Here is a 15,014-nt window from a genome sequence, read left to right as displayed (position 1 = left end):
GTTCGTTCTAGGTGGCTGAGTGTCAAGGAAATGGATCAAATACCTCGCTATCAAGTAGGCGGGACACATTGGAAGCCGATTCATTATCCGTGAGACGGGTGGCTCCGGGTTGACACAGTGGGGGATTCAATGGAGTCGGTTGAGGCTGGAACTATACTTATAGATATTGGTCCTCGATTCAGGGCTTGCTTTGGGAGAAATAGTTTAAGCTTCTATCAAGCAGAACAAAGCATCCACCCATTTTTGGTTCTTCTATTTCACTATATACCTTTGTAACCCTACCATATGGCTCCTTCAATCGACGACGCTTCCCATAGCCATGTGCAGGCAACTTCAACCTGCAAGGTTGGAATCAACGGCTTCGGTCGTATCGGTCAGTGAACTATTAACTATGTCAAACCCTAAAGCGCCCCATACTAACCAAGTATACAGGCCGCAACGTCCTCCGCGCAGCCCTAGTCCGCTCCGACATCCAAGTTGTCGCAATCAACCACACATGCGTCACCGTCGAAGACCTCATCTACCTAGTCCGCTACGACTCGTCGATGGGTGACCTAGATGAAAAGACCCCCATCCACACGCTCTCCGACAACCTTATCACAATCAATGGCAAGCATATCGCCCTCACATCCGAACGTGACCTGAAGAAACTCAACTGGGCTGCCCTGGGAGTCGACTACGTCCTCGAATGCACAGGCAAATTCACCAAGCGCGATCTCGCCCTCGATCACATCACCCACGGCCAGGCGAAGCGTGTTCTCATCTCCGCTCCTAGCTCGGACTCGCCTACTTTTGTCTACGGTGTTAACGAGGACTCTTATACTCCTACCGAGGACTGCCGCGTTGTTTCGAATGCTAGCTGCACTACCAACTGCGTTACTCCTGTTCTGAAGGTGCTTGATAGCTCCTTTGGTATTACACAGGGATTCTTGACTACTATCCATGCTGCTACGAGGTCGCAGCAGGTTCTGGATGGTTATAGCAAGAAGAACAAACGACTGGGTAGGGGATTCAGGATTCCTTAATGGAAAAGCATTAGGCTAATATTATATACCAGGCCGCGGTGTCTTCAACAACATTATTCCCACAACAACCGGTGCAGCCAAGGCCGTCGCTGCTGTTCTCCCCGGGCTGAAGGGCAAGGTGACTGGTGTCTCCATCCGTGTCCCAACGTGAGATATTCTCCGCATGAATCTAGACCTAAGAAATTTATCTAACGTGACAAATTCCAGCCCCAACGTCTCAATGATCGACTTGACAATCAGTACCGAGAAGCCAACCTCGCTGGCCGAGGTTATCTCTGCCTTCCGACGAGCTTCCAAGATGGATATGGCCGGCGTTCTCAAGGTTGCGGATGACGAGCTTGTCAGCAGCGACTACAATGGCAGTCCCTACAGTGCTATTATCGATGCTCCTTCATGCATGGAGTTGAACCCTCAGGTAAGCTCTTGCCAATGCGTGCTAGATATCGTTCTTTACTGACTCTGTTGCAGTTCTTCAAGATCATGGCTTGGTATGACAACGAATGGGGATACTCGAACCGATTGTTGGATTTGACGACTCATGTCCATGCCCAGGAGGCTCTTTGAGTCACCGTCTAGCATAAGGAATGGCGTTCTCGGGATTGACATGAACATAGAAGTTGCGTGTTCTTTTAGAATAATAATGACAAGCTGAAGCAAATACATACTTTTCAAGGCAATTTTTCGCTATAACAGGGTATGAAACCAAATAAAAGAATGAGATAGCCACTTGTGACCGACTCACGATTTCCAAATTTCACTAACACGCATATCTCATAGGTCTGCCAATCGCAACGGGCTACGACGCAATTGCATTATACCAAAGGTAGTTTCTAAGTAAGCCTTTGAACGAGGATTCGAGGGAGTCTTTGGCAGGCAATATCTTGCCTTGAGTTTCAGGCCTTGTTTGTTGTTTGCTCAGTCCTTGGTCCATGGGCGATAAAGCTCATGCTTCTCAGTACATAATTCATCAATTTTCTTCCTATATCTCCTTCCCCGATTTCATCTGTAGTCGACGGAGTATGTGAATATGAGTCTATATAAGTTGGTCAAATCTATAATTACCCACTTAACTTATTTTCTTTTCCCTTACATCTCTTGCCTCTTCTTCATCCTCCACTCCTTATGTTACCATCCAGCTGTTTTCATGATCACTCAATGACTCTCATCTCAGTCGAGGCTGATGTCATTCTCGGTACTCCCCAACTCATGTCAGAGGCAATAATGTACTATCATCTGCGCCAAACCTGTGGCGATTGATGCACAAGGCTCTACGAGGTGCTCGGCGCAAGGCCACGGAGTCGAGAGATGCTAAGGCTTCTTCTGGGTAGTTTTTTGGGAGGACATTGAGTGGGACTTAATTACCCTGCACGGATGGGATGCCCCGGTAGGATGACATTGGAATGGAATGGATTACTGGATGTCAGTCCTACACCCTTGGAAGTACGGGAATATCAACACATTGTAATTGTATTCAGAGTTCTTCACAGGATACATTTGAACACACTGACTATTGACATTGTTCTCGTAGTTATACTTCATAACAAAAGTGGTCATTAACATGCAAAACCTAACAAATCTATTTTTTGACACAAACAACAGAATGATCCACGGGTATCAGTGTCCATCTAGTCTTCATCCATCGACTCCCAGCCATCACCACCACGAGGGGCATCCTCATCAGCATTCTCCTCGCCCTCATCATCAGACTCCTCATCATCAGCAGTGATACCAACCATGCGCTCCTCAACCTCATTAGCAAACTCAGGCATACGAGACACAAACGCGCGACGCACAGCGCCGTTAGTCGAAGCATCCCACACCTGCACGTTACCCTGGCTACCAGCAACAGCAATACGGAAACCGACTTCCTGGTCCGGCGCGAAGGCAGTGGAGAAAACCTTGCCGACGTCCAGCTTGCGCGAGACGACCATGTTGGGGCGGTCGTTCTCGATGTTCCAGAGCTTGACAGTCTTGTCTGTTGAGCCGGTGACTAGGAAGCCTGGGATGTTGCGGTTGATGTCGAAGGAGGAGACGGAGGAGTCGTGCGCTTGCAGGGACCAGACGGGCTTGGACTCGGCTGGGCTGGTGGGCACGTTGCGCATGTCGTAGCGGTAGACCATGCCGGCATCGGTGGTTACGTAGAAGAAGTTAGGGTCGTGCGGGTCCCAGCGGACGCCCTCGACGTCGGCGTCGACGCCCCAGCGGGCTTGCGCATCTGGCGCGCGCATGTCTGCTGCCACTACTGTGCGGTCGTAGCTGCCGCTGAGGAGGATGGTGGACTCGGTTGGGTGCCAGTCTAGGGAGCAGACCTTGTCCTTGTGGTGGGAGTAGGACTTGGCGCAGGTTGTGGTGTTGAGATCCCAGAGCTTGACGGTCTTGTCGGCCGAGGCGGAGGCGAGTAGGTTGCGGTGGGCCCGGTTGGCGGCCAGCGCCAGGACGGAGTCGATGTGGTACTCGTCGTTGGCCTTGACCTTCTTCTTCTGCTTCTTCTTGGCCTTTTCGGCGTCCTGGCCACCCTGGCCGAGGATGGCGTTGGGGTACATGCAGTCCACGACGTCCAGGTCCCAGATCTCAATGTCGGGCTCCATCGTTCCGACAGCGACGAAGTTTCCTTGTGTGCGGTTGTCGGGGTTCTTGCCGACGGGGATGTCGAGCCACTCCAGGCAGAGCGGGATGCCGGGAAGCATGATATCGTGGTGCACGTAGAGGTTGTCAGCGCGGTCTTCGTAGACGTAGACTTCCAGATGCGCAACTTCATCCTCCACCTTTCCAGCCAAGAGAAGGTTGTCGACGGGCATGATCTGCAGTTCCTCGCGTTCCTCGTCATCCTCGTCCTCGGGCATCACGAGGTAAGGGTCGGCCTCGTTGGGCTGGTGGTAGGCCAGCGATTGGACATTGCCGAACATGGTGATTTTCTCTCCATCCTCATCCTTCTCATCGCTGTCATAGTGGTCCATGTCGAATTCCTTGAGAACATCATCCTCACTATAAACCGATCAGCACGTGTCAAGTTTCGAGGTTCAAACTCGAACGACTCACTTGGGATCGGCGCCCTCCTTGGTCTTCTTTTCGCTATCATCACCCGTAGCTTCGGCAGCACCATCCTTTCCATCCTCATCCATAGCCTCATCCTGAGCAGCGCTCAGACCCTCCTTCGCATCCTCAAGCTGCATGCGCGCAAGCTTGGATATCCGGTTCATTTCCGCCTCGTCAATCTCATATTTGATAGGGAACTGGGCAGCGACACCTCGTCGCACCCACGCCGTAGTTGTGATCATAGAAGACATAATGAAAGCGTTGAGTGAAAAACCGATCACCTCCAATCTCAACTTTTTTTTATCGCCGATATTTTTTTATCGGTGTAGAGTGTCCGCCCGGCAGAACCAGACCGATCTTCTTACCGCCCGGGCATTTTGCAGACGCCGTTTGCTTGTCGGTGATTGATCGTACGATTGCTCTCTGACATTGCTTCATTGCTTCATTGCTTCTCGAGATTTGTTGTTTCCTGCGTTGATTAACATACACCCTTCGCAATCATGCATTCTCACTTGCACACTCCGTATAACGTCAGTACGTTGAACCTACGCCCCGAGAGATTGTCAAGTCTCATTCCGAAATGCATGTACTAATTGATAAACCGCAGACTGCGAGGAGATTATGACTGCCCTCGACGAATGCCACGCCAAGGGATTCATCCACAAAGCTATCGGAAGCTGTAACGATATCAAGCGCGACGTGAACAAATGTCTTTCCGGGGAGCGCTACGAGCGCGCAAAGCGCAACCGAGACCAGGCTCGCGACAACCGCAAGCGTGTCGAAGAGATCTGGGCAAAGGAGAGAGAGCTTGAGCAGGGTACGTCGAATGCCGCTGCTGCCGCCGCCAATACCACAAATGCTGGCGCGAAGCAATAAATGCGCTTGGGTGACTATATGGCATCATGCTTGGAACCGGAGTTTTGGTTTGCTTTTATGGCCGTTCTGTGAGAGCATCCAGTTCGTGGCTTTTTCTCTCTTCTCATTATATCCGGAGGGATACTTTGTACAATATCCGGAAATGTAACTGTACATATAACCAAACGTTTGATCTACTATGTTACTTGTTTCACTGGACTATGGAATGACAAGCATTGGGGATGCTGAGGTCTCAATGTAGTGGTAAATGATATTGGATGTACATAGCTAGTCTACACCCGCTGGACTTTTAGATATAACCCATCCATGATGAACGCCGTGCCCTGGGATGAAAGAAAGATGAAATGCATAATGATAGCCAGCATCATGAGTCTGGGCCGTAAAGATCTAATCAAGCATCAACCTCCATGGAGGCAGGCACTTCATTTGGCTCATCAGGGAGCTGATCTTCTTGCCAAGGACCACTCTTATTGTGACGGCGCTTCCGCTTCGGCTTAGCAGCGGCAGACTCATCACCACCCGGCTGCTCAATAGCATCCACATCCTTAGAGACATCGCCAGCATCCGCATTGGCCTTCTCCTTCTTCGGTGTCGGGCCAGGCGCATCACTTCTCTTCTTTGGCTTCTTCATACTAAGCGGGTTCGGCCCCTTGACCTTAGGACCACGCTTCTTCTTAGGTTCTGCCGACTCTTCGCCCTCACCCTCTCCATCACGCTTGCGCTTGCCGAGCATAGGATCAGCATCCAAACCAGCGCGGAACTTTCCTCGCTCCACGCCATCACGGACCATCTCGGAGGGGTTGCTCATAGGCTCGAGGACCATGACCGAGCGCTTCACATAGATGATAGGCACACCGGGGATGGCGCGGGCTTGGGAACGCAAAGCTCGAGAACGGCGCAAGGCCTCTTCTTCTTTGCGCTCGTCTTCGCGCTTGTATTTCCGCTGCTCGTCGTTGGCGTTTCTCTTCTTCAAGATTGGGTCCGCGGTTGCGAGGATGTAGTGCTCCTTGTTCTTCTTTGAGTCTGCGTTAGGTGACAGCAGGGAGAGGAGGCATTCGATCTCGTCGATTGGAGTGTGGTCCGCGTTGTGAGAGCAGTGGCGGAGTGGGAGTTCTGTGGGTGGTGGGAGGAACAAAGGTCTGTAGGGCTTTTCTGTTTTCGGGTTGATGGGTTGCGCGGCCATGATAGCGGCGAGTGAGCACTTTGTCAATACTGTGAGATGTTAGTTGGTATGCTTCTTTGGAGATTGGGTTTGAGTTTGGGTGAAACTAACGAGGCTTGACTTTGCCTTGGACTGTTCGCTCAAGTGCGGGAATCAGCTCCATCTTGAAGGAGTCTGTGGCGCGGAGGAAGTTCGAATCCACTGTTCAAGCGCAAGTCAGTACTGTACATCGGGAGAAGAGCATTGAAAGCGGCATACCCAGCACCTGGTAAGCCTCTCGGAACCCGAAAGCGAGCTCATATTGGTGCATAAGCTTGCGATACTTCTTGGAACGTTTGGCCCTCATTGTGAATGTTGAAGGTCAAGATATCGGTGATTTGATGTGTCGAGCATGAGCTGCTGCGTCGACCGAAACTTTTTTTCATTTTGCCGGGCGGCGACCGAGGCGGTGTTGTGGTCTGTGCTGAGAAAGTATCCAGTACTTAGTTTGAGTGGGGAAATTGCCGCCAAATTGATGTACCATGTACTTCCTATCATTCATGTTCATGGTTTATTTACTTGAGCCTTGGGGGGGGCAATACATTATGGGGTGGATACATAACTATAGAGACATTAAGACATAAGTATTATTCTTGTTCTAATAGAGACTAAGGCCTACATTGACCAAGGCAGATCTAAATGATGACCATCAAGTGGACAGGAGAGCCAGCTCTTGCCTATGGTAAAATGCCCGAGTGTGCATGGGAATGGGACTTCCGTTTCACCAGATAGTAGCAGAGTGAACGGTACGCCAGCAGATGGCGGCTCGACTGACACACCTTCACTGTGTTCGTGGGCATCGCTGTACAGCTCTCTTTTCTGGGTGGAGGTTCTCTGGGTGCCAGGCCATGGACAAGATCAACTGGCGATCGGGGTTGGATGGGCCTCAATCTTGGCGAGGGCATGGCGCTGAAGAGACTAGCGATTGAAAACTCCAGCTCTTCAGTGAGGGACGATCATGACTGCAGCACGTGCGTCAGCCCTCTTTTTAGGAAGCGGTCGCGGAAAATTGCGCTGTCTGGAGATGTCTCTGGCGGGGACGTGATGATATGGCATCGGGGCCAGACCCAGTATCCGGGATATTCGAAGTTCGATATCGATCGGATCTCACGATTGAGTGTGGTATAATCACTTGGGCCCGACTGATGCGATGTAATATACAAAGGTGCCTGGATAGCGCTGGCTGCATCTCATCCGACTCGCTTCTTGCAGGATGCAACCACAACGGAGATGTCGTCCATTTTGCCTGTTTGGAGTCAGTAAAGGAGACTAAACATGTCGGCGAAGCAGAGTTTAGATCATACCTCCTTCAATAGCCAGCCCCTCATCCACGGCCTTCTCCATAAACGGGCTTTCTGCGAAAGGATCCCGGGCAATGGCCAGAGCAGCATTGAGCAACTCCCGAGCCACGAAGACATTGCAATCATTTGACAACCCAGGATTCCGAGCCACCTCCTTGGGCACAGCATGCCCCTGGTTCCATTTCTCGATGCTGTCGATGATGATTTTCAGGACCTCGTGTTCCCAAAGGTTATCCATGACACCGTCGGACAGGGCCAGGACGATATCGTTTTCTTGTAGCGCAACCTTCGACAGAACCGCATCTTTCCTCGGTGTATCAACGCTGTTGGTTCCAAGCTGCATGGGACAGTCGAACCAGTGCCATTGCTCGGCGGTTCGGAAGAGGACTTTCTCCTCGCTTGGTCGGATCACGAGGATCTTGCAGTCGCCCAGGTTCGTCACGTACAGTAGTGGATTCTGTGTGCCATCCATTTCATTCGTCCAGTGTAGAATAGCGGTTGCTGAGGTGGTCGTTCCTTGCCATTGTGTAGGTGATGTTGTCGCGCGAACAGTCTCCTCGTATGCAGACTGCAGGTATCCGACCGGATCGAGGCAGCTGGAGCTGTTATCGACGTTGCGCTCGACCTCGAGGGACCAGAAATGTAACAGGAGTCTAGACCAGAGGCTGGAAGAAAGTTAGCGCTCATCCAACAAACGAAGGGGATCACTCACGCAGCATGGCCATGAGGCCTCGTGGCCCAAGCGCCGACGCCATCGTCAACGCCTAGGAAGTTCTCCGAGACAAGGATCGCATCGTCTCCATTGTTCAAGCCACGGACTAGCTCGCCCTTGACGGATAATCTCTTATCCTGGCTCAGTTGAGTGGTCAAGGGATCGGAGAAAGATGTGGACGGTGGAGACAGAAACGGCGGGGGAAATGGCCGTGGGGGTCGCTTCGCACACAGGGCATAGCCGGTCTCGAATCTAAAGGGCGATTTTCGGACCTGCGGCTGAGGAACCGGGGTGGTGACGCCGTAGGAGGGCCACACTGCCGCGTGGTATGGCCGTGCCGTGCTCGGATGCCGAGGGTTGCTTATGTTCGCGATCCACTTGCTGATAGACGTCCAAGGTGATGCCTTGGTCACCATGACTCGGCGAAGAGGAATATGTTAAGTCATGAAGAGGGAGAAATCGAAAATTGCAGGTGTTCTGACTAAGGGCTTGTGCTCACTCTCACCGGGGCCGATCGAGGTATCTCAAGATTTCACTGGTCTGCGCCGCCGACTGTTCCTTGCACTACGGAGTATCTCTGATCATCGGGGTTTGCCGTGACATTCCTACCGCGTATCTGCTATACTATCAAAACAAATACTAATCATAGGAATTATAGTAAATAACTAAATAAATTACTATATTTACTATCAGAAATATACCCCATATTCTAGTTCCTAAAGTTCTGACGATCGACACCTAGCAATAGTCTCCATATGTGGGTCACTCTTCAAGGTCTAGATATACGTACGTGGTATTTCTCGTAACGTTATATGAGAACATCTAGCCCTGATTATTACCATTGTCCTGCTGAGTTTTGCTCTAAAATATATATTGCGAGCATTTTCGTATAGCAGAGGCCATCGATATGCTAGAGAGCAGTAGAGTCTTTAGGATATCCGTGTTTGGATCATCCAATCGAGTTATTGTGAGGATACGGAGCATCTAACCCAGCATAGGGCTTATACGAGTTTGAATGAATACACAGATAGAGATATATTACGTGTCTTTATATCGCATACGTTGGTATTAGATGGCTCGCAAACACCTCCTGACAAGTGAAAAGAGAATGTTTGGTACTTCAATACAGTTCCACATAGTTGTTTCCTGTATTTGGCCATTCCTAGGTTTGCATCCAACCGTTAAGTGACGGTGCAACTGCTTTGATGCCATTCTAACCATCCCAGGAGCATTCGCAGAGACTTAATTGCTCTGGGATCAACTCAATCTTCACTGACGGATTCAGACAACACAGCCATATACCAATGAGCGTGACTTCAGATAGGAGACTGTCTAGGATTAGGTCTAATCATCTCGTTTCTACTGAGGACATACTCGATAGACTCTTCAAGGCGAGATGGAAATTGAACCACAGGAGAGGTTTGATGTTATGTGGAGGGTGTTATGATCACGGCAAGATAATCGCTCGAGAGTGTGATAGTGCGAATCAGAGTGGGAAGCATATTGTGTGGATAGTAATAACTAGTATGTGAATTAGAACCTAACAAATTATACTGTACTCGATTATTAAAGGATGTGCATTACTCGATTCAAGGTATATTAAGATACCCGTCTAAATGGTCCTTCAAATAGTCCTTCAAACATGCGTTCAAATACCTAATCAAATGATCGTTGAAATACTTCATATTGCTTATTATATGTCAGCTATAAGGCTATTTTAAGAGAAAATGTGGCATATCATGATGCTAAGAAAATCGAACGTAGGGCGGTTGGAAGGAAAGCCTTATGCCCAATTCCACATCCGGAATTGCTGGATCAATTCGAACCGTGCTTCAGGCCACTATACAGATTGATCTGATATGGAACATTTAGCCCTTTCAAAATTGCCTCTGTTTCATACCCCTTGTAGCCGGGAACATCCCATCCGTCTCTGCAGCCACGATTGCCAATGGAACTTCAATAGCCTTCAGTTTAGCCGACATCTGGTCCCCTCAGCAATGTGCGTCGCAATTGTGGCCTACGCGATGGCCCTGGTTGGTGGTTCGGTCTTAGGTCCAATTGTAGGTGGTACTATTGTTGATAGCTATCTTGGGTGGAGATGGACGGAGTATGTAAGTAGGCCAAAGGTCCTTTTTACGGGGCTTTGCTAACTCTTTCAAGATTCACTGGTATTCTCCAGGTACTGATGCTAGCATTGGATGTTATATTCCTCGACGAGACGTATCCTCCAGCCCTGCTGGTTCACAAGGCTCGCCGACTACGGATTACAACCGGAAACAGGGCTCTACACGCCCACCATAAAGAGACCGATTACAGGTTTAAGGACATGACAGATAAATACTTATTTCGGCTATTCCGTCTCTTGGTAACACCCATTTGCTTCTTCGTCGCACTCTACGCACTCCGTGTATGGAATTCAATATCTCAGCGTTGCTTCATTCCCAGTGGAATTTCAAGAAATTTAAGGCTGGAACGCTCTCGTAGGAAACCTGCCGTTCCTCGGTATCCTAGCCGGCATGATCTTAGGAGCTACTATCAATCTCCTAAATCCAAAATTCTATATCAAACAGTTCCAAGCAAATGCCAAAAAAGCTGTACCCAAGGCATGTCTCCCACCTATGATGCTCGGCTCGATCTTTTTTTGCTGCTGGCATGTTTATACTCGGCAAGACAAGTCCTAAGGAGATATTCCGGCTCTCTCCAATTACTGGAGCGGCTTCAACGAGACTGGGATTTTTTGCCATCTTTTAGTCGGCCCTTAATTATCTGGTTGACACTTTCACCTGGTTCTCTGCAAGTGCAGTTGCCGTCAATATCTTCCTGCGCTGTATTTTCAGTGGCACGTTTCCACTTTTTGCTACTATCTTGTATCATTGCATGGGAGTTCCCTGGGGACCGAGCTTGCTTGGGTTTGTGGCAACTGCTCTCATTCCAATCCCATTTGTGTTATATGTCTACGGGCCTGGTATTCGAGTACGCGGCAAATGGTCCCAGGCGTCTGTTCACGGGCACTGAAGGTGGCATATTAGTGTATGTTAGAAATCCAGACAATTATGAAGTTCATACAGCGCAGAACCTAGTCCTAGTATACGTGGAATGTACTAGCCTAGAAGTTAAATACTATTTGCAAGACCAAGCAATAATGTTGTCCCCTCGCGGTGATATTCCACGCTAAACTGTATTCGGCAATTCACAGCCGCAGCCCTAATTTCCATGTCGAATGTCGTGCAACCCATCGAAATAGACAAATATAGAAGCACCATGATTGAGCGTGGCAGTTGACACTGCGGAACTTGCTATGTATTTTTGAATACACATCACAATGCGCCGGTAACCGTTGATCGATGACGTAGAGTCATGTAAACTAAGTGTGGAAAGATTTTACAGTGCACCGAGGGTATGGGGTTAAACTGTTTCAATTTAATTGAAGCTGGTTAGGATACTTGTGCCTAGGTTGGAAACCAGGCGTAAGCCCTTTCATAACATGACCCCTTTGCATTTGTCCACTTGTCTGTCCTATGAACTACCCTCGTAATCCAGGAGGGTCCCCCTTTTTTTTTGTCTTTTTACCTCTTTCGTTTATGGACGATATTTCCGTTTCTCCATTTCCCTCATAAAGCTCTCGTAAAGTTGCATTTCGCGTATCGTAAATCGTAAATCATGATACGAGCGTGGTGGTCGAAGCGATCAAGCTTTAGTCGCGGGATGCGGCTCGCAAGACTGCTCGGGGGACCGGCTCATGACGTTCCTTGCAGATCAGCATTTCGATCATATCAAACGCAGTCTGCAGTTCATCCATGATGACCTTTCCCGTAACGTTGTGCTTCAGGAAGCTCAACCCATAAAAGTGCATGCGTGCAGCAGTGTTGACTCGAGTAATGAAGCCAGCTCCACTGTAGTCGTGACGGCGCATGGTTGTCATGAGTCGCACATGTCGCTCAGAACAAGGGCAGCAACGAGCGGCATCACAGGTACATTCATCGGAACAGCGACAGGTAGATGGGCAGATGCACTTCTGCCCCTTTGCCAGCCAGTAAGGTCGGTACGAGGGATCCTGGAGACGTTGCTCTCCAATGCTAATCTGATTCAGTTTTGCCAATGATGCCAGACGGTTATCCTTGACGGTTTCCTCTTCACAGGTGACCGGTCCCAGCTGGATTGGGTTGATGAAAGGAAGTTCGTCGTAGGGAATATCGTCAGGGAGCACAATGACCGGGTCCAGAGTTCGATACTTGTCGGACAATAGCACGATGACACCTGGAGCGATGGTATCAAAGAATGGGATAAGCGACTTCCACTTCATGCAATATGAACCCTCTGGGTTGCTGACAATGTTTAACACGTAACGTCGATATCCGAACCGATCATAGAGCGCCTCTCCTTTCTTATTACTTATTTCAGTCGCGAAATTTATGTATTGTCTCTGGTATTGCTCGACGACGTCTTTCTGAAGCATTGCGCAGATGTCCCGTGAGTCCATCACGTCCTTGAACGCAAGTACGATGCGGTAAAGATGGTCGGCCGATGGAAGGAGGAAGGTTCGGCTATGGGCTCGTCTCTGGGAGTTTTCGTCCTCGACAGAAGAACAGAGTTCAATGTTGGCGAGTTCAATGACGACTCTTGCATAGAGCACGTAGTAGAGGTGTTCAACGATTTCAATCAACACGGCAATATCATGGCATCTCACATGTTCCTCACTGCGTCTGATCCAGAACATCAAGCCATTTGGCGAGTCATCGACCTAAGATGGGTAGAAATTTGTTAGTTATTGGGACTAGGCGAGAGGGAGGGAAGGGCACAGGGAAGGAGGACGGTCTCAAAAAATACCTCAATGCCGTAGCTCAGAAGAATCATTTGCATGAGCTTTGCCGTGGTGTAAAGCTTGGTAAAGATGCGCATAACAACTCCTCGATGAATCATTTCATCGACATTGTCTATTCCATGAGTAACAACCTTTGTGGGAGATAGAGGCGAAGGGGTCGACTGAATCATGACCCATTCATCGCTGCTGACGGTGTAGGTATGGGGGCCGGACCCCTGAAGTGAAGGCTAGAAGAGAGAAGACATTAGCGTTAAGCTCGAGAGCAAGAGAGATAGTCAATCCTTGTGCTTTATTCACTTACCGCGAAGTCGTCAGCAGTGGGGTTTAGAGGCCCACCATGCGATGGCAGTCTTCTGTTGGCTGGAAGAATAGTAGAGAGGTTCAAAGCTTTGATAAACTCCGGGTCGAAATCCTCAAATGGGTCTTTCTTCGAGCCAATGGCGGACTTGGCCAGAGGAGTTGAGCTGGTTGGGCCAGTCGGAAGTTCCTTGGAATCGTCGGCTGGCAGAGAGCAATCGCTCAACTGCTGATCCAGAGCATCTGGTTCTCTAACAGAGTATGTGCTTGAGCTGGAATAGTGGCTGATCTCCTGCTGCGAGGGCTGCGGCTCATCCATGAAGTAGCTGCTCGGCTGCTGCTTCAAGGTCCTTTTCTCGTTGTTAAGGTTCGATTCGTTTGTTGGAAGAGAGTAACTGGCTGTCTGCTGCAGCGAGGCAGCTGGCTCCTTCATGAAGTTCTCACTCCCTTGCTGCTTCAGAGCCATTGGCTCCTTACTAGAGCTGGAGTAGTTGGTTCGAACAGAGTAGTCAGGTATCTTCCGAGGCAGGGCATTGGGGTCATTGTTGAAATAACCGCCGGTCTGTTGCTTCATGACCTTGGGCTCAAGGCCCGCGTAGGGATCATCAGTTTGTTGCTTCGGGTGGTACTGCGGGGTGTCTGGCTGAGGCACAGAGGGCTTGGGGGTCGCAGACTTTCCCCATGGAGGCGGCAGCAACTCGACCTGCTCGTCCATGAACATACCACCAGGGCGCTTCTTCGGGAGGCCAAATGCCTTGGCTGGATAAGTGATGGGCCCATTGTCGGGCAGTGGCTTGGAATAGTCAGTGGTCTCCAGCTCCAGAAATTTAGCTTCGTCCCCGAGCGAGTCTGCATATTGGAAAAACCCATCCCTGATATGTTCAAGGGTCAGCTTGGAACTCACGATGTTCTTCGGCGTGACTTTGACGACAACATCATCCATCATAGTCATGCTGGCCTGGAGATGGGCATCCAGGCAGTCCTTGGACAATTTCTTATGAGTAGCGATACGATCTTCAGAGTCTGAGAAAAGAGTAGCGAGACGAGACTGGGCAATGTGAGACGCCATTGCAACGGGGTTCAAACTGGATCCAGAGATGGAGTCAAAGGTGGTGGAGGGGGAAGGGGTCACGGGCATGTGGTCAATGTAGGACCCCGAAAGGGAACTCGAGCTGGTGGGCGTATGAGGATTCATGTTGTCTGAGGTCGAGCTGGCTGGGGATCTATAATGAGGGACCACGTGCAGACCGCGAGAGTGCTTGCTCATAACACACAGCTGTGATGCATTCACGCTAAATACATCGCCCTGAGGAATGGGATCCGAGATCTTGCGCTTGGGTTTCAGACCCAGCTTGGAGAGAGCCGTCTCCCATTTTCCGTCTGGAACCATCACGTAAACAAAGTGTAGAACAGAGATAGAGAGAAGGATAGAAGCGTAGAAGCAAACATTATTGACTATGTTTACTCTGAGGTCTACGACTCATAGAAGGAAAGTACTATCCTGGCTGTCCGGGTCCAACTAATCGGCGAATGGCGCGTAGGCAGCTCCTTCCCTTTGGTCACAGTCCTGGCACTTCACAGTTTAGGTGACAGGCTAGGTGACAGGTAGAGGACAGGCAGACGGCAGGCAGTGGGGACATTATATTCTATATACAACATGCATGGATATCATTGTGTACACTATCTAAGTTGGGTTAAACAGTTGTTCTACTTCTTCCCCCAGTTTTTCCCCGGCCTGATTGTT

At 49.8% G+C, this 15,014-nt stretch overlaps 7 protein-coding genes across 7 annotated transcripts; 3 read left to right on the top strand and 4 right to left on the bottom strand.

Moving 5' to 3' along the window:
* Positions 1–285: 285 nt before the first annotated feature.
* Positions 286–1,589, top strand: PENARI_c020G00267 (type I glyceraldehyde-3-phosphate dehydrogenase; the record flags this gene model as incomplete). Its single annotated transcript, XM_022634919.1, has 5 exons — positions 286–373; positions 433–1,002; positions 1,058–1,172; positions 1,233–1,440; positions 1,494–1,589. 5 exons carry the CDS (start codon positions 286–288, stop codon positions 1,587–1,589), a joined length of 1,077 nt encoding a protein of 358 aa, XP_022485114.1.
* Positions 1,590–2,650: 1,061 nt separating this feature from the next.
* PENARI_c020G09904 (rRNA-processing protein PWP1) lies at positions 2,651–4,312 on the bottom strand (the record flags this gene model as incomplete). The annotated part of the gene is made up of 2 exons (XM_022635081.1): positions 2,651–4,010; positions 4,065–4,312. 2 exons carry the CDS (start codon positions 4,310–4,312, stop codon positions 2,651–2,653), a joined length of 1,608 nt encoding a protein of 535 aa, XP_022485018.1.
* A 249-nt stretch (positions 4,313–4,561) lies between these two features.
* PENARI_c020G07259 (COX assembly mitochondrial protein) lies at positions 4,562–4,937 on the top strand (the record flags this gene model as incomplete). The annotated part of the gene is made up of 2 exons (XM_022635038.1): positions 4,562–4,595; positions 4,669–4,937. 2 exons carry the CDS (start codon positions 4,562–4,564, stop codon positions 4,935–4,937), a joined length of 303 nt encoding a protein of 100 aa, XP_022485122.1.
* A 391-nt stretch (positions 4,938–5,328) lies between these two features.
* PENARI_c020G04517 (rRNA-binding ribosome biosynthesis protein UTP23) lies at positions 5,329–6,445 on the bottom strand (the record flags this gene model as incomplete). The annotated part of the gene is made up of 3 exons (XM_022634991.1): positions 5,329–6,149; positions 6,211–6,300; positions 6,358–6,445. 3 exons carry the CDS (start codon positions 6,443–6,445, stop codon positions 5,329–5,331), a joined length of 999 nt encoding a protein of 332 aa, XP_022485067.1.
* An 883-nt stretch (positions 6,446–7,328) lies between these two features.
* PENARI_c020G08130 (PP2C family serine/threonine-protein phosphatase) lies at positions 7,329–8,567 on the bottom strand (the record flags this gene model as incomplete). The annotated part of the gene is made up of 3 exons (XM_022635054.1): positions 7,329–7,384; positions 7,443–8,104; positions 8,152–8,567. The coding sequence occupies 3 exons, from the start codon at positions 8,565–8,567 to the stop codon at positions 7,329–7,331; spliced, it is 1,134 nt and encodes a 377-aa protein (XP_022485166.1).
* A 1,608-nt stretch (positions 8,568–10,175) lies between these two features.
* Positions 10,176–11,166, top strand: PENARI_c020G01626 (uncharacterized protein; the record flags this gene model as incomplete). The annotated part of the gene is made up of 3 exons (XM_022634946.1): positions 10,176–10,258; positions 10,312–10,558; positions 10,903–11,166. 3 exons carry the CDS (start codon positions 10,176–10,178, stop codon positions 11,164–11,166), a joined length of 594 nt encoding a protein of 197 aa, XP_022485096.1.
* Positions 11,167–11,845: 679 nt separating this feature from the next.
* PENARI_c020G11752 (uncharacterized protein) lies at positions 11,846–14,660 on the bottom strand (the record flags this gene model as incomplete). The annotated part of the gene is made up of 3 exons (XM_022635119.1): positions 11,846–12,892; positions 12,979–13,200; positions 13,275–14,660. 3 exons carry the CDS (start codon positions 14,658–14,660, stop codon positions 11,846–11,848), a joined length of 2,655 nt encoding a protein of 884 aa, XP_022485150.1.
* Between the last annotated feature and the right edge of the window lie 354 nt (positions 14,661–15,014).

The sequence above is a fragment of the Penicillium arizonense genome, assembly GCF_001773325.1.
Source record: "Penicillium arizonense strain CBS 141311 chromosome Unknown PENARI_contig020, whole genome shotgun sequence".
Taxonomy (NCBI): domain Eukaryota; kingdom Fungi; phylum Ascomycota; class Eurotiomycetes; order Eurotiales; family Aspergillaceae; genus Penicillium; species Penicillium arizonense.
Note: the sequence above shows the minus strand (reverse complement) of the source record. Positions and strands in the feature narration are given on the sequence as shown.